Source organism: Pteropus vampyrus, unplaced genomic scaffold, assembly GCF_000151845.1.
Source record: "Pteropus vampyrus isolate Shadow unplaced genomic scaffold, Pvam_2.0 Scaffold390, whole genome shotgun sequence".
In the NCBI taxonomy this organism is placed as follows: Eukaryota; Metazoa; Chordata; class Mammalia; order Chiroptera; family Pteropodidae; genus Pteropus; species Pteropus vampyrus.
The window spans coordinates 2,137,815-2,155,967 of NW_011889171.1; the positions used below are offsets into that span (position 1 = coordinate 2,137,815).

An 18,153-nucleotide genomic window follows, 5' to 3' on the forward strand; every position below is an offset into this window, starting at 1 on the left:
AATCCTTAGAGCAGTAAAGTTAATTCACTTCATGTCAAGAGGAGGATATCAAATTTGCACATAGCCAGCTGTATGAACATGGATAACTCTGAATGTTGTTCTGCCCTTTTAATGGCAGTTTTCTTACGAGATGTACTCCCTGAACCAAAGAGCAGCTTTGCACATTTTGTTATTAAACCATATTGCCTGGTTTTGTTGATTTTAAATGTGCCCTTTTCCTCAACTAGATTTCATTCAATATTCAAGTTGCCTGTCTTGTGCCAAGAAGCCTGTTATGTCTGCTTGTGAAGATTAGGCTACTCCTTTTACAAAGTTAAACAGGTTTGTCTGATGCCAAGAGGAAAATGTCCAGAGCCTGGTTAAGCTTCAAACCCAAATAGCCTGATTTCCCTCTATTCAGAACTAAATCAACACTGTGTTGATTATATGTAAAAGGGTATTACCATAAGGCAGGACTTTGATCTAAAAATTTAACAAGTCCGGCTCACATATTTGTAAACCATTTTACGTAAAAGGTGCCATTCAAGATGTGGGAGGGGTTCCAACCACCATGGGCCAGTGGGGGAGGTGTCAGGTGAACAAGTTTGTTCTTGCCCTGCGGAGACACTATTTTCAGTACTAGTATTTCTGGGTCCTGAGCAGCATTTAAGTGTTTTCAGTATCTCTCCCAATCTGTGGCTTCTCTACATAATGTCACATTCACCTTACCTCAGAGGGTCAAACCTATGCAAATCTTGAGATCCAGAAAAAGCATCCATATAGCCCTTGCTGTTTCAGAAAGAACTCTGAACCAAACAAGGACCTTTTCAGCTCTCAAGTGCCCAGACTGGAATCTAAGGTACAGTCTGCCTTTGTTACATAAATAATACTTTAGAGGCAGCTTCTGTACATTTCTCGTGAATGGTCAAAGACTGATTACTGAGGCCCCTAGCTTCTCTGACTAGACTCCCCATCCCATACACACACTTGTTTTGAGACACTGTATAACTTTAACACTTCCACCAAGGACTGAAGAGATGAGATGAGATTCCCTGGAATTTATCGGCTGGCTACTTTTCCATAGCACTGATAAAATCTTGGCTTAAAGGAGGAGAGTCCTAAGTCCCAATACCACAATTTCAATTTATCCAAAATGAAAATAAAAATTGGTTTGATTTCCGACAGTCCATTCCCATAAACTAGCATCATAAAGGGAAAAGTTGCATAACCAAGGCTCTATTCACTATGATGACTTTATTTTTAATCTATCTGAAAATTAAATATGTATTATTTCTCTAGCGCAAATGAGAAAAAGGATCAGCAACATTAGTGCAAGGCAGCATACTACAGGTAGAAACTTCCCCCACCCCCTGCCATTGTGGAATCGTCAGCATTTGAGTTAGCATTTTAAAACAGTCTTGCAACAAGTAAAAATATATTTATTTGGTTATTTTCAAAACGACCAGTTTACATGGCTTTCTACCTGAGAAATTCAAACAAATTGAACAAAAGCATGTTGACAAATTTTGAGCTTTTAAAAACACAATCAGAAGCACATACAAGGAAAAAGATGAAAACACCTATTTAAAAAGACAAAGTTTAAAGTTCAGGCCCTTAGATAATAGCACGTAGATTAAAGATGAAAAAATAGTTTTGCCCCACTTAAATAACAGCAAAACAGAAAACAATGTTCATTAATAGAAAGTGATGACAATACTTTCAGTTCTATTTTATTCCTTATTAAGCCATTCAGTTGAACAGTACAGGATAAATTGTTTGCTTCCTCCTTTAAGTCCTACACACAAAAAAAGGTTTACTCAAATCTAGAATGTGTTACCACAAGACATAAAAATCCATTGTGGTATAGAAAGTAAACATAAAACCAGCATTTTTACTTTCTTCTAGGTTGGCTTTCTTCTACAATGGTATTCAGTTACCAAACAACAACAACAAAAAGAAAAAAATATATAGATAGCTGTGACTTAGCACCAGTTCTATTACACACACACATACAAAAATCACATGCTGTTTTCGGCAATTTATTTTTTATGTCTGGTTACTGAGCAGCAAATTGTTTCCATGCCTAAAATCTCCACACAAAAAATTATCAAATGACAGAAAAAATTGAGTTTTTTTTTCAAAACAAGCATAGCTGCTTCCCATTACAAACCCATAACATTCTTTGTTTGAATGGCATGAAATATGAAAAAACAAGGAGGCAGGGTCTCGCTGAAGGAGAATAATAACTAGTTGCCGAAAGTTGTCTGATGAATACAAGCTGTTAGTTGCTTAAAAGGCCTCTCTGGACAACAGTACTTTGAACATTAATAATAATTGCTAGTCCTAAAGGAAAAAAGGCACTCGCCCCATGAACGATTTTTCAGATTTGACAAGCCAAACCTAGTTTTGATGGCAGAGTCATCACTGGCTTGAAAGTGGAACTGAAGACAAGAGAGCCAACGAATCATCTGTTGGTTATTATGTTAACAATAATAAACATTCTGCTATGTTATATTCATTTCTCAACTTTTGCATGTACTAGCATACTTCTATTAAGTGTAATTAGAAGAGATCAATGAAACAATGTGTGGCTCTCACTTTAGATAAGATTTTATAGTCCCTTCATATATCAGGTTGCTCGAGAGGCTGGTTATAAGCACACATTGTGCCTTGTCATTCTGGGCGACTACACTGAATGGCAATCCTATCTTGGCTCTACCAGCTGGTACTTTTCTATCAAGTTAGGACTCTATCGGAAATGAATCATGCCATATGAAAATGTTGTCTTCCACTATCTTGGGTATTAAAAACCTTTTCTTGCTGCAGGTAGTCTAATCTCATTGATGTCTTCAATTGCCAAGTCAGGTATAGCTTTCTGGGGGAAAAAAGGTCATCTATTGCCCCTGAGGCCCTAAATCCAATATAAAGCAGAATGAATCAGCCAAGCTTTCAGCGGAAGATGTATTGCATTAAGATGTCTTTACAAATCTATAAAATATCTCAATTTAAAAACATATTCAAGAAGTCCAAAACCAGTAGGTAAAAAGATAAGTTGCTTTTGTCAAGAGTTTACAAATCCTGCATACATACGACTTTCCCTAACTAGAAAACTATGAGTGTCGCCCTTGACTCTTCCTAACTCCATAGCATTATTGAGGATTGAGGAGGCACTTGTTACTGTTTAATAAAAGTCAGTTTGGGGATATTTAGTGGCTTTTCAAAACCTGATGTCACCAAACCCTGAGTGAAAGGATTACATAACCTGAATGGAATACTGTCATGTTCTCTCTTCCCAAGTGCCATTATTGGTAGCCCAGGTTCTTTCAAGATTTCCTTTTGCAGATCCCACTGGTTGCATCACTTCAATCCTGTTGCTTTTCTAGGCTGGAATGACATGGGGTTCTTCGAAAATAACTCTGCTAATGGTCCACAGTCCATATAAGTCTCAAAGGACAATCTGAGCCCCTTTTAGATTTTCTTCTTTCAAGACTGTTTCTAAAAGGACAACTCTTTGAGTACTATGAACACATAAATAAGATTAATTTCCTTCTGATGGGTGCTTATGAAACCCTCAAATGTGATGATGAAGTCTATTATATATTCTAGCTGTTGTCTCTCTTCTTTTAGCTATAGTTATTTCTAGATGAAAGTCAGGAAAGTTTGTTGTACATGCTGTTCTGACCAAATCAAAGAACATGTAAAAAGATCCTTATTCATTCACTGTTGTCTTCTTTGAAGATTTGAAGATAAATGATACTAAATGAGAGCTAAAGGGCCAAAGAGAGCTATCTCAACACCTGTCAATGTTAATTTGCTCCTTTGCTGGCTCCAAATTAAAGTTGCAGTTGAACTATAGAAACATCTGTTCTTGGATCAGGAAGTTTTGCAAGCACATTGTTTTACCAAGCTTTAGAAACTGGATATTTTGTATTTCCAAAGCTTGCCAACACACCTGCAGTTATTTTGACTTATGCTTTATACTTTGGCAAGAGAAGCAAAGTTTTTCATTTGACCTTGCTCAAGCCTGTAAATGTTGCTCTCTTGCTTGTCACTACATAGTTAAATTTGTTTTTAAATGTTCTTGTAAATTGTCCATTGTGAATAAGGGTGTTCCTGATCTCAGAGATGAAGATATAAAGAACCAGTACAGTTGTTTCCTGAATAGCTTCCATAGTTAATGTGCCCTTGACTATTACGTCTGATATAATAATTATCTGAAGTCAACATGAAATCTGTAGAATTTTCATGTCTTTTAAACCTTCTTGCATCCTGGTTATAGTCTGACTTCCACAGAGTCTCTCTTCTTTGGGGAAAATACCCCAAATAGAAAGCATTAGTACATTTTGATGATGTTACTGGCACACGAGAGGGCCTATAGTTCACTTTCTGGTCAAATATATTATCACTAAACCTCCTCTTTCTTGTGATGTGGTCTAATAGGTCACTGCAACCGGATTCATGGTAGTAGCCTTCATCGAAGTATTTGGAGGCTAGTATTTTCCTCTTTTCGTTGTCGCTCTTGTTTCTCATGGAAGTATTTTCACCCTCAAACCCTGAACATCTCAGTTCATATTTGGAGCTCTTGCTTGGTTTCCTAAGCTGGTATTTAGAGTATTTCTTTTCCCCTTCATGTTTCCACTTTGAATACAAGGTCTGCTGACTTGATGTAACTTCTTGATTGCAAGTGATAATTTCATCAGCATCAAGAGATCCTTTTTCTGGGGAGCGATCATATGTGGCCACAAATTTCTGTTCCTCCTCTTGGTTTACACTAAGTGTTTCACTGAAGCATTCAGAATCACTACTAATTTCCTCTAAGAAATCTGTCAACTCCAAATCTAAGTCTACCCTCTTGTTGGGTGAGGAAGCTTGACTTTCATCTGTACATATGGAATCATTGACCTGATAAGCATGGGTCTTTTCCAACAGATAGCTCTTTTCATCAGCTGTGGTCAGCTGATCATCAGCTTCACTGGCTGTGTCATTGCAATGATTTTTAAACTTCTTAGTACATTCTTTGGTATAATCCACTTTTCCTCTCTTTTGTGGTTTATGTGCAGGACGCTGAGTATAAATCTTTGTCCCGTACTCATCTTCTTGAGCCTGTTCTCTCCTTTCTAGGTTTTGCATTTGCTTCGACCTGGTTGAGGGATGCTTATCCTTTTTCAAATGGATTTGAAATCCATCTCCCCTGGCATAGACAGACTTCTGCCACTGACATGTGCTTGTTGTGTGACTTGGTTCTAAGCAGACAGAGGTATTGTTTGGAATCTGATAATAATAGTTTAATATATAATCAATAAATTCATCTGTTTCATAGATCTTCTGTTTCCTGCCACGGTCTCTCTCAGATAATCTGGAAGAATTAGATTTATTATAAGTGAGGTGATCTTCTTTCTCAAGAAATTGACCTTGAATTAATGTAATTTGCAAGGACTCCTTGTCAGACAGAAAATTGTGATTGTATCCACTGGTTAATAATTTTTCATTTATCTCATTTCTAGTTGAATATCTTTTTTGTTTTTTCTGATGGTAGTAAGAAGAGTTGCCTAAGTGAGCCCTACTTCTTTTCTTCATTTCTTGTTTTTGGTTATTGTCTGAATTGACAACCTGATATTTTGGTATTTTCTCCTGATTTTGAAGATACTGGGTATTTAATTCTTCTTTCTTTAGAATTTCCAGTGTGTTCCTCAGACCACAATTAGCTTCAGGGCCTGCAACAGCTACTTCCTGTAGGTCAAACTGCATGGATTCCTTCAAAGAAAAGGGTTAAAAATCTCACATGAAAAACTAAACAGATTAAAAATTCCAAAGAAAATTAGGATTTCTGACATTGTTGTGAAGAGGTTTCTAATAAAGCCTAGGATAGATCCAAATAAGGAACAATATTGCACTGGGGACACAGAAGGCATAAAATCAAATGCCTCAGTCTAATATGAGTTTTTATTAGGTCTGTGCCCATCCTTATGTTAGAAGGCACTGCAGTTTACATACCTTCAAAGCATATGACCCTTTTTTTATTTGTTCAAACTGGGGATATGAAGAGGAATAAAAAATGCTCTATAGACCTCCCAGAAAATCCTAGAATAAGAAAAGACTGGTAGATGAAATGTGTGTCTACAAAGGAGTCACCTGGCTTAAAAGATAACCTGTATTTCTGTTTTTCATGCCAGCTTCTTCCTATGGATTTCAGGTAAGGGTGTCTCTGCCTGCCCTCAGTCAGAAGCAACACAGCAAGTAGAAAATGTAGTCATGACTACTGTTTTATCTGTGGTGCAATCTCCTCTGCACAACCACGGGGCAGGTGAAAGGTGCTGCCCACGGTCCCACCCTGCTAGGAGAGTTTGTACCATATTCCCACTGACACCTGGCACAAATCAGGATATAGTGCTTACCCGCTTCCTACGATTAGAATGTGGGGACTGTATAATCAGCATAAGGTATCAATGGGGCCAAGAATTAGGCATCACACACATTTAAAGAAATAAATTCTTTAAAAGGAGTTACATTTGGTGGTCTTTAAGGTAAACTAAAAATAGATCCAGCTAGTCTTATTATAAATGGATTTGTAATATTTTTCTGATCCTGATTGGTTATCCTCGCTAATTAAAAAAAGACTGAGACTACAAATAAACATTAAATCAACTCTATCTAATACAAATGTCATTTATTCTTTGTACAATATTAAAAAACACTAAATATGGATTTTTAAATGAGTAGTTCAGGATCCTTTCTGGCCTTTACTCTCGGACATCTGCTGAGTCTGATTATCTTGAGGAGGTCAGTAAGTGCGGGGAAAAAAAAACCTTCCAAAATTGGAACTTTCCAAACAAAACAATTGCTCCACAATGCGAGAAATTCTTCAGCAAATACTTTAAGACTAGACTAACAGGAGCTTGCTACACAAAGTTCTCTGTTCAAAGCTCTCCCTTCTCATTCAAACCTGTTGCAGATAAATGGACAAGTAAAGTTAATGGAAGACTACAAAACTAACATCCATGTCACCTATTCCTTTCCCCTGGCATTTTCTGTTACATCCATTAGGAACTTAGAAAAGAAGATACGCTAGCTACACTGCTCCAGTAAAACTGTTCTGAAGTTTAGCAACACAGACAGCAAGGGAGAGACACAACTCCTTGAGAGAATTTGGGTACCCCTTTTGTGAACCCACAACTGGGGTTATTAGAGATCGGCCTATTGAAAATAAACCCTAATGAATGCAATGTGTCTTCTATGCAGTCAGTTTTAAATATTGACTATGAAATGGGAGGGTTGTGTCTCAGAAAGGTCAGTACCTACCAAAATTGAAGAAGAAACAAATAAGAAAGAGCCTTACTGCAATTTTCCTGAGGAGCGCCCGTAGCAACCGAAAGGCCTCCACCTGCCTCTGAGCCAGCAAGAACTTTCTTTCCTCCAACTCCTCCGAAGAGTCCGGCTCTTGAGGTGCCTCAGCTTTGGCTCTGTCCCGTTTCCTTTGCCGGTGACTGTCCCTTTCCTTCAGTGCTCTCCTCCTGACGCTGGCCTTCTTCCTCTTTTCCTGGGCTTTCCTCTCCTCCTCTTTTCTTCTTCTGGACAATGATTAAAGGTCAACCTTTCAGAAGGTATTTATTAGGCATTTTCTCTCCTCCCCACTCTTTCCCCACTGCCCAGGGTGGGGTGGGGGTGACATGGACAAACAACAGGTCATTTAGGTTTCCAGGAATCTCTCACTGCTAACCCCAAAGGCTGACAAAGAGACCCTGTTGATAAGACACTGTGAAGCACCTGTCAAAGCTGAAAGACTCATAATTGAGTTTGCCAGTTAGAAGCATGCAAAGGAGATCTTATACAGAGAGCATAAGAAAAAGACTACAGAATTCAAAGGAGAGGCCTCTAGCTGCCACTTTCTCAAATCATAAGCAAGGATTACTGGGCCAGCTTTTACAGTGATGATTTCATTTTTCTTGAGATCAAAATGTTCCATGAGCTGATTTCGCATAGGCAATTAAAGGTAAGTCAAGGCACCCAAGGGTGGGAACTGGTCCTTGGTACGTATTAACACAATATACACTATCATAAAAACATACTAACTTAGAAGAATTTTTTTTTTTTTATTGCTGCTTTCTGAAAATTTAAACTTTGGTTAGGCCCTTATGGAAACATGCAGAAGGGGAAAAAAGGATAATTACCTGAGTGAGGGCATAGCCAAAAGCTGGAGGATTATCTAAACTGCATGTTCGGTCTAGAAATTTGGGGGCGGGGACAGTTACATTGACTGAGCTCAACTTCTAGCCAAGTTTCACAGACATGACCTTAAGAAACTCCTATTACCTTGCTGGCCAAAAAAGTAAGAAGCACACGGGAGCGTACTCTTTATCTCCTTTTCAAATGGCTATAATTTACATGAAAGACTGGAAGAATAAACATGCAAGGGGAGGGGCCAGGAGGTAAAACTGGCTTTTAGAGCCCTGTAGTTCTAACATATTTGTGCCTTCTTGAAAAACCTTTGACAGTCCAATAGCCCTCTCCAGTCTCAAGCTTCTAAATTGGTAAACAACGATAAGCTTAAAGAAATAAACATGGACACTCCTTAAATTCATAAAAATAACTTAGGCCAATGAGAAAAATAGTCCCAACAAATCTATGCCTTCGTGCCTATAGGTTAGTTTAAATATTGACCAGTCTATGGAAGAAAACCTTTCCTAGACCTAAAAAAGATTTTTTATATATATATATATATATATTTATATATTTATATATTAGATTGGCAGGCTAGGTAAAATTTGGTAAATTTTAGGTAAATTGGTAAAAAAAAAAATTTTAATTTGGTAGGCTAGAATTTTCACTATAAAAATTCCTAGTCCTTTTTTAAAAATCATTTCTTCTTAGACAGCCTAATCTGGCTAGTCTCATTATTTTTCATTACTTGTTCTCCCTGTCAAGGACACTTTCTTTTAAAGTCTCTTGTGTTCAATCATTTTGTCATTTTGGTTTTGTAACAGCACAGTTGAAAGGCTGCAGGTTTCCATGGAGCTCTCCAATCTGAACCAATCCCTGACCCCCTTCCCACCTCAATGTTATCTCTCGAGTCTAGCCATTCACTCAAAAGGGTAAATCCATAAATCAAAAGTAAAACACCTCTTCGTTAAAGTTGAATCTTTACCTTTTGGCCTCTTCCTCTTCTCTCTTCTTTTCCTTTTTCCTTTCTTCTTCTAGCTCTTGTAATTTTAGTCTTTCTTGATTTCTCCTCCTTATAGCTCCTTCACTGAAGTGTTTGGTTGTATCAAACATAACCTGTCCCCAAACAATTCAAAGTTTCATTAGAAAAGTTTGCCAGCTGTGTTCCAGCCCAGAGAGATAAAACTAATATGGACATGGCAATTCAAAACCAAATGAATTAAAAACGTTCTCTCTGCATCCCAGTACCCATACTGTCCCACTGCTTCTTAATAACCTTCCAAACAGTTCTGTGAGCTCGAGAATTTTCTTTGGCAGAACCTTAAGGAGCTCACTTTACAGTCATAGGTGACATCGCAATGCCATAACAGGCATAGTCTCTTATGGGAAGCTTATACAAGCTAGGAAGCGGTATATGGGTGGTCATTATAGCATTTGTTATATCTTTTGTCTGACTCAATAGCTCATATTTTTTTTTAAATGTACATTTTAATATAAGTAGCTTCACACCTAACATACACACTCGTACACAGGAAGCTACTTAGGGTGAAACTCCAAATTTATGCTAAAGACTGATTTAGAGAAAAAGGAGAGTTTAGCAGTATCTTTTCTTCTGCTGGATTAAGACTTCAAGAAGGAGATGACTAAGCATTCAGATATCAATGAAGTGACATGATTGGATAGACAGGCCAATTTTGAAAGGAAAGAATCAAAGTTTCTTGTGATTATAGTTTAGCAATTTAATTGATAGACATCCTGAAAATATAAGTTGTGATCCCAATAATAAAGAGGCAGTAAACTGTTCTACTTAGGATTTCAAACTGCACGTATTCCTCTCTCTCGACAACTTGTCAAGTAGAATAAGCACATGAGATACTTCCATAAGGGCCATGAAACATCCTTTAACACCCTCAAGTTGGGGCAGAGCCCCAGATCATAACAACCATCGCTTTAAAACTGCAACTGGCAGAATGCCTGATATCAGAAGAATGTTCAATTCAGGATTATTTTTCTTCTTAAACGTCCATTTACTAATGACAACTCAAATCTTCACATTAGTTGTTGATCGGAGCCTAGTGAGGTCTACGGAAATTTATTCTAGATGCTTCCTTCTAGCTTTTACTTAGGACCGACCACCTGAACAGTGGGAAATAAAAGAAACTCTGGCTACTTCTTACCTTAATGTTACATGCCAGAGCTTTCCCATCATCACCTTTAAGCATCAGCTTCATCCCTCGAAGGGACTCCATGGCTTTTATGAAGTCAGTTGACTCCTGGTACTGTACAAAGGCCTCGAAGGTCTGCAAGCCGAAGCTAAAACCCCCAAAGCTCCCACCAGTCATCGCCTCTCTGTAGGGGTCAAGCATAGGGATATCCACATTCTTGATCTTCCCAAAACTTTCAAATACCACCCGAAGGATCTCTTCACATGGCTTCTCTCCGCTGGAACCTTTAGGTGCAAACCACTTGCAGGGCAAGCCTTCAAAATATATAGAATCCAGGTTCTTATCATGGTCCTGCGCATCAGCCCCATCACTAAATGGGGCATCCTTGGGGAAGTGCTCCCACTCTCCCTGGGCATCTGTAGCCACTACTTTTAAGTCTGTTTTCAAACCATTTAGCTTGATGATCTTCCCATGTAATTTTGCCTTCAGGATCTGAATCAAATTCCGCGTTTCAGCCTCCCCCTCAAATTGGATGAAGTCCTTTGTACTCTTGGAGAGGCGAACTGTGGTGAACTGATCAGGACAAATCAGGCTTTTCAGCTGATCAAGAACTTCCCAGTTCGAAAAAGGCCTCAAAGGTTCTATACTCTCTGGGAGCAATACACTGATCATCAATTTTGCTATGGGCTTGAGGTAAAGATGCTGAGCTGCACAGAGCTCTGTTGCCTCAGAGTTATCATATACCACTGTGACCGTCATCGTAGCCTCAGGAAACCTTGGAGGACAAAAGGGAACATTTTCATACAAAAAGAGCAAAACACAGATTTGGATTTTGAAGGTGCTAGCATTTGCTGGACTTCGATCAAATTGAGAGGGGGAAATATACTTTAGATAGAATTAAGACAATAGCTTACATCTGTTTAACGTGTTTTATTTTATTTTTTTAATTTAAATTATTGGGGCTACATTGGTTAATAAAATCTAATAAGTTTCAAGTGTGCAATTCAACAATATGTCATATGTCTATTGCATTGTGTGTTCACAACCTAAGGTTAGATTTCCTTCCATCACCAAATATTTTCAAGGATAATTTCTATAGTTTGTTAAAGAGTTTTCGAAAGGTTTCAAAGAGTTTACATATACTGTGTCTGTTTCCTTAACAGTAAAATAGAAATAATAGAATTTCAGGGAAGATGAAATGAGCAGGTACATGTGAAATCCTTAGAATAGCACCTGGCACATAGGAATTTCTCGATAAACATAAGCTATAACTATTATTTATACTACTTTATCTCATTTGATTCGTGAAGCAACCTGTGAGTAGGTATTTTCATGCCTGTTTTACTGATGGAGAAATTCAGATGGATTTAGAAAAATTAAACAAGTTGCCCATACACTGAGACTCCAAGATTCCAAATCTCCAATCTATTGTATAATTAATCTCAAAAGTCAAGTCCCATATAAACTTGCTGAGGTGGCACAGAAGCAGGGCGAGGGTAAAATACATGTAGTACATTCGTGGACATGCACCCAACTGATAGTTCTAACCCATGTATCCAATTTAGCATCCTTTGTTCAGGTTGGTTTCTAAATCTGACATGGACATATCTACTTTTATTCTTCCAGTTTATTAACTAACTAAATTGAACTCCGAGTTCAACTGAAAAGCAGACCATCTCTTCTAAAAGGGACAAAATGAATTTGTCCTCTACTTTGGGACTAGAAAAACCCGTAAACATGAGTGTTTGCTGGCATTTCATTTTAATAAACTCTTTTAAGCTGTCCCACAAATACTAGAAATTAGAGATTTCTGCTCCTATTTGCTGACTTGAAGTAGGACTTCCCAATAAGAGGTTTTTGTTTTGTTTTGTTTTGTTTCCTAAAAGCGAATATATTCAAAATCTACATGACCTGAGATTCTCATTAATGTCAACATTGAGATTTAGACTCAAAAATATATGGTCAGATGATGGAAATACTAACATAAAATTTACTACTAAATCTTGGTTAACATTACAGGTACATATTTCTTTAATAACTGTCCCTGAAGGACAATCTAAGTCAACCCCCTTTAGGAGACAAAGTTTATATAAACTGTTTTTTTAAAAAGCCACCAAAAGCAGTATCTAAGATATTAGATTCTAGAAATCTTTATGATAGCAATAATGAACTGAGACAATATGAGCATAAACATGTTCTCTTTTTCCAAAAATGTCATCTAAATAGCAAAGTAGAGAAAAAAATCCATTAAGTTTGCTCCAACATAAGCAAGAGTCAGCACTAAGTTCCTTTAGGAGAAAAATTAATTTGAAATTCAATTAAGATATATCAAACTCCAAAATTTATCTCTAATCAATAGGTATTTATTTATACAACCCACTTTAAAGTAATGTTTTTTAAAAAAATATTCTAGAAAAAGTACACACGAAATACTTAATCACTTCAAATTAATCAGGTTTGTCATATTCTCCATTATTCCAGTGATACTGCCTTTGTTTTAAACATTTTAGAATGCTTCTTTGGATTGATTTCAAAGTTTGCATTACACTCTTTTAAATAGCCTTGATGGAGGTCAATTTCAAAATTCTTTTATCATGGATTTGATATTTAGAAGTCATTAAAAATTATCTAGAATCAAGACTGTTGGATAAAATTTGTGACTACAAAGAACAAATTTCTTAATGGGCTCGTAACCTCCCTTAGAAAGAGCTTCCAAGGAAGGCTCTAATTAATTTTCTTTAATTAGTGAGTACATTGTCAGAATGGGTACAGGGCTTTGAAAGATGGCAACTTGAAAGACAACAGTTATTTCAATGTTGTGGTATAATGGTTGCTAAAATGATCTTGATTTTTCTAACCCTCCCTGTATCTACAGCCTTTGTAATGTGACTTTGAGCTATCGTTATCAAGAGATAGAGTCTATTTTTTCCCAGCCCTTTAATTTGAGCTGGGTGGTTGGGTTTTTGTTTTGGCCAATAGAATGTGACAGAAGTGACCACATGCCAGACCTAAGCCCAGGTGTCAAGTGGATCCTTACTCTCCTGGAATCCTGCCATGCCACGAGGACAAACCTGGGCTAGGCTGTTGGAAGGTGAGGGGCCACATGAAGAAGAGCCCACTTGTGACAGATGGCTCTCCTAGACCAGCCAATCCCCAGCCAACCCACCAACTCACCACTGGCACATGAAGAAGCCCAGCCAAGATAAGCTGGAGCTCTTACAGATCAGCAGGACAGTCCTGTAAACTTACAGATTTGTGAAAACTAATAAATGGTTGTTGCTTAAATCACTAACTGATGATACAAACTTCTAAATTTTAATTGGTTTCAAGATATACAATTCCACTTGATAGTTTTCACACAAATAAATAAAAATTATAAAAACTCATTCCTAGGAGAGTTTGGGGAAGAAAGAAAAAATAGGCACCTTCATATCTTACTAGAGGTAATATAAATTAGTTACATCTTTTTCTAGAATAATTTAGCAAAACAAAGCAAGAATCATAAAAATTCTTATTCACTTTGACCATGTAACCTGCTCTAGAAACTTATCTTAGAAAAATAATTTAATATAAGAAAAAAACATGTTCAAAGCTGCTTACTGCAGTGTCATTTTAGATACATTTTTGTCAAAAGTATACGTAGGAATAAAGTTCATAAATTGAGCTATAATTTTTTTGCAAAGTGGTTTTTGCTGACTTAATCAATACAACAGCAATTCCCTCCTCCCATCAGAGATACTCCCTCTATCTTCCATCGCTATAAATGCTGATAAGCATCTGAACCCATAACCAAAGTTTGCGTGAGTAATGATTGAAGCCTGGGAGATTAGATCAGGACTTTAAGTAATGAAGAAGCAGTTGGCCAATTCAATAGTAGCTACATCATGGGCTGCAGAAGTTATTTTTTAAAACTGCTTTACTGAAACATAATTGGCATACTATAAACTACATGTTTCATAACATAATAAGGTGCACATGTATCAAGTTTTCATTTTGATGAATTTTGACATATGTATACATACCTATGAAACTACCACCACAGTCAAGATAGTGAAAATGCCCACCATCCCAAAAAGTTTTCCTCATGCCCCCTGGTAATCCTTCCCTTGCCCCCAGCAACCACTGATCTGACTGCACAATGCTTAAGTCATAGCTAATTTATCTTATAGTAAAAACAAAACAGACATTTTGGGAAAATACTCAGTTACGTCCAATACTCTTCTTTAACAGGTGCTTTTCTAAATCAGGATACTTTCTCTACCCTGAGCTTCGATGTGCCAATCCTTGAATCTAGTTAAAGCTGCATAAGGCCCCACTTTGTTCTTGAGAATAGGTCTAAAATGGTTTGTGCACCGCTCCTCATACAATCCCTGTTTTTAAACTAATTTAAACACATTTAAATAATCTAATTTAAATTAGATTAAAGACTTAAATGTAAGACCTGAAACCATAAAACTTCTAGAAGAAAACATAGGCAGGCAGTGAACTCTCTGATATTACTACTAGTAATTTCTTTTTTTTTTTTTTCCTCTTTAATCCCACCCCGGCCACTTCCACCCCTGACCCAGGGTATGGTCCGTGGCTCCACCTGGGGCATGAACCCAAGGCCTTCTGCGTGTAAAGCAGACATGCTAACCACTACACTATGGAGCCACCCACTACTAGTAATTTCTTTTTGGATATATCTTCTCGGGCAAGGGAAAGAAAAGAAAAAAATAAACAAATGGGACTACATCACAGTAAAGGAAACCATCAACAAACCAAAAAGACAACTGACTGAATGGGAGAAAATACTCGCTTATAATACATTGGATAAGGAGTTAAATTAGATATATTTTTAAATAATCTATTTTAACTTAGATATATTTGTAAGTAATCCATTTTAAATTAGATATATTTTACTGGATATAGTTATGTATTTTATGTACTTTACATATATTAATTAAAATGTATCTCGCAAAACAGGTAGGATCACTGAGATCAAGTTATTAGTCTATGACTTAAAATTGATTCTTTAGTACAACCTAATTTGCCCTCTAAATTCCCTTTTAATATGTCTGTGCTTCGGTTGATGGCAATGGTAGAATTCATTAAGAATTGTCCCATCATTTTCACTAATCATTGTTATATGCATAGAGTCCTTTATTGTTGTCAACAAAGGTTTAAAAGCCTAGTATAAACCAAGCCCTGATGGTAAGGAATGCCACAGTTATGGCCTCCCTAAATTATCTAAAAGTTAAATTTTAGTAAAGTTTTTAACTATTCCTATGTTCTTTTATGTTCCACTATGACCTTGCCAATCCCCGCTACCACGTACACACATCTTTCTTCTCACCTGATTAAAAGCAACACTATTGAAATCATTTATTCTTTAATACCTTTGTAGTGGCAGATGAGAGCTCATCTAACCTTAAAAAAATTGTAGTTATTCAATAATGTTTACACAGTGTTCATTCCAGCAGTATCACATGTATATAGCTTTACCAAAGCATTTCACTCAGCATCCTCCTCGTGCCAGAAAATTTCCAGCAGATTCAGAGAATATGGCTGCTTTCCCTAGTGATCTGACTGCCTCGTTTTCCTTGCCTTTATACCTAGTAGCAAAGTTGACTGAATAACAGTAGAATAAGAGAAGGGAGAAAAGGAAACATCTTGAGATGTTCTCACAAGCCTAAAATGGTTGTTTTAACCTGCAGTGAAAATTCAATACATTCTGTAGGGTCTTCATCCAAACTTATTTCAATACCTTCTTTCACTTCAGAAGATACTAGAGAGATTCCTGCTATATCTCTGGTTTTTTAGATCAGAAATGTACTTTAAAACTTTAAAAGCACTTGACTTGTTAGCAAGGTATCCATCATTCATTCTCTCTCACTTTTTCTCACTCTCAACTATTTGCTGTCAGAGTGCTAGCAAGGACATTTGAATGAAGCACTTTTTTAAAACTGGTGAAAAAACTGGAACACCTGCACAACTCAAAATCATCTTTCAAAGTAGTTCTTTGCTGCCTTTCTTTTTTCTCCAGGCTTTTGAACCTTAAAGTTAGTAATTTTAGAAGCATTTAAGATATAAAATTATATCAACATATTTCTAGTCAGAGGGGCAGCAAAATGTATTTGAATCAAATCAGCCTAGCCAATTGCCAATTTCCTGGCTAGTACAGACTCCCAGTAACTCTTGACCAAATAGAAGTATTTTCCAGCTCTTCATTCAAGAGATTGTAGATGAACATTCATGTGTTTTGGCACATCATTAACCTGAGCAACGATTTTAAAACTGTGGCTGATCATATGCTCTGATCTTTAAAAAAAGATTTTAAATCACATCATTAAAATGAGCGGCCCTCAGTGTTTCAATAATAGCAATATAGCCAACATAGGACCCACCAAATGACTAAATTCCCAAATTAGGATGGTCATTTAGGGCTTATGGGGGCACTAAAGGCTTTGAGGACAGAAAGGAAGGGACTTTTGGGGACCTTCATTCATTCAGCCATGATAAATTTGTGACCAGGAAATATGAGTGTCCTACTGAGAGAGAATCTCTTCTACCACTGCTAAACGTAAACCTGCTCTAAGGTAGAGTTTAGTATGGGAAATTTTGATCCTGAAATGAAGAAAACCAGATTCATGTTAATTCATCTCTTTGGGCAACTTAATTTCCTGTTTTCACATCTTTATTTTAAAAAATCATACTAATGTTTCCTTTATGTGATAAAGGAAAGTGTTTCTAAGGCTAATAAAAAATAAAAATAAAAAATAAATCAACCTAAAGAAAGGTATGTGTTAGGCCTTTTTATGCAAGTGCATTTACATAACTCTGTCAGTGAGTATGGGAGTCATTCCATGATGGCAAAGGAGGGGGCAATTTTTTAAAAATATGCATAGGTCAGTCGCAGACCTATCTGACCAGCTTTTGGTCCTTTACCCTTTCTTTAGCACCAAGAACATTTCTGTTATAGAACACATCTCTCCAGATACTTCCAACCAGGAATACTGCCTTATACCTTGGATTAATTCATTGTAATGCTACTAAAGTAGACTCATTGCTTTCTCTTCTTCACATTTAAAAAAAAAAGCTATCTGATGTAAAGGAATGTGGCTGAGTATCTTAGGCTTTTGCCTCACTCACTGAACAGAGCATTATTTGTGGGAAATAAAGTTGCCAATGTTTTACTGCTCTATTTTATCTTCACAATCTGAAAATTACCAAAAAATTTCCTGCCCATGAGTCGCCACCTACAGGGAAAAAGCGGCCTTTACATGGGACTGTGTTTGGCACTACTCAGCAGTTTCTGAGAGCAGTAGTATTTCCCAACAGTTTTAAAATCCCAAGGTATACTTATTTGAATACAAGTCCTGCAGAATAGGCTATTACTCAATACCTTATGGTGAATAAGTGTTCAAAGGAGGAAAGATTGGAGTAGCCACAACTCAGGTGAACTCTTCATGGTGGACCACTGTGTCGTGGTATCCTGACCAGGAATCACTGCCAGAAAGAAAGAGGTATAGAGTCAAAAGTGGATGAAATGGTTAAAAAAAACCTGTACATTTATAGTTTTCTGCATAAACAGCATGTGAGATTTACACAGTTGTAGTTATAGACCATCATGATCTGGTTTTTGCACCTATTTAATAACAATTTCAGATATTGATATAGTCAACGCATTTCTCATTTCTCATGCCTATAACAAACCTCTGTAGAAATCCTATATGAGAGAGAATTATATAGAAACTCTATAGAGTTACTACATATTTGGATATTCTCCCTTCGTGGGGATTTGCATTTCCTTTTTTTTTTTTAAAGAGAATTACCCTTTCCAAAAGAGTACCACTACTACTCCATACCGCTA

General features: G+C 36.9%; 1 protein-coding gene across 7 annotated transcripts in view; it reads right to left on the minus strand.

Annotated features, from left to right (window-relative positions):
• Nucleotides 1-1,397: 1,397 nt before the first annotated feature.
• Nucleotides 1,398-18,153, minus strand: part of LOC105305567 (A-kinase anchor protein 17B) — a 147,346-nt gene continuing 130,590 nt past the window's right edge. For 4 of the 7 annotated variants that reach the window (XM_011380224.2, XM_023523293.1, XM_023523297.1 and 1 more), the window contains 5 exons: nucleotides 17,686-17,789; nucleotides 10,314-11,076; nucleotides 9,122-9,252; nucleotides 7,316-7,547; nucleotides 1,398-5,733 (listed from right to left, as the gene is read on the minus strand). In XM_011380224.2, coding sequence (XP_011378526.1) covers nucleotides 4,099-5,733; nucleotides 7,316-7,547; nucleotides 9,122-9,252; nucleotides 10,314-11,060 — 2,745 coding nt within the window. In that variant the 5' untranslated portion in view covers nucleotides 11,061-11,076; nucleotides 17,686-17,789 and the 3' untranslated portion in view covers nucleotides 1,398-4,098. The remainder of the gene's footprint in view (nucleotides 5,734-7,315; nucleotides 7,548-9,121; nucleotides 9,253-10,313; nucleotides 11,077-17,685; nucleotides 17,790-18,153) is intronic. The other 3 variants (XM_023523298.1, XM_023523294.1, XM_023523295.1) reach the window with 2 other exon arrangements.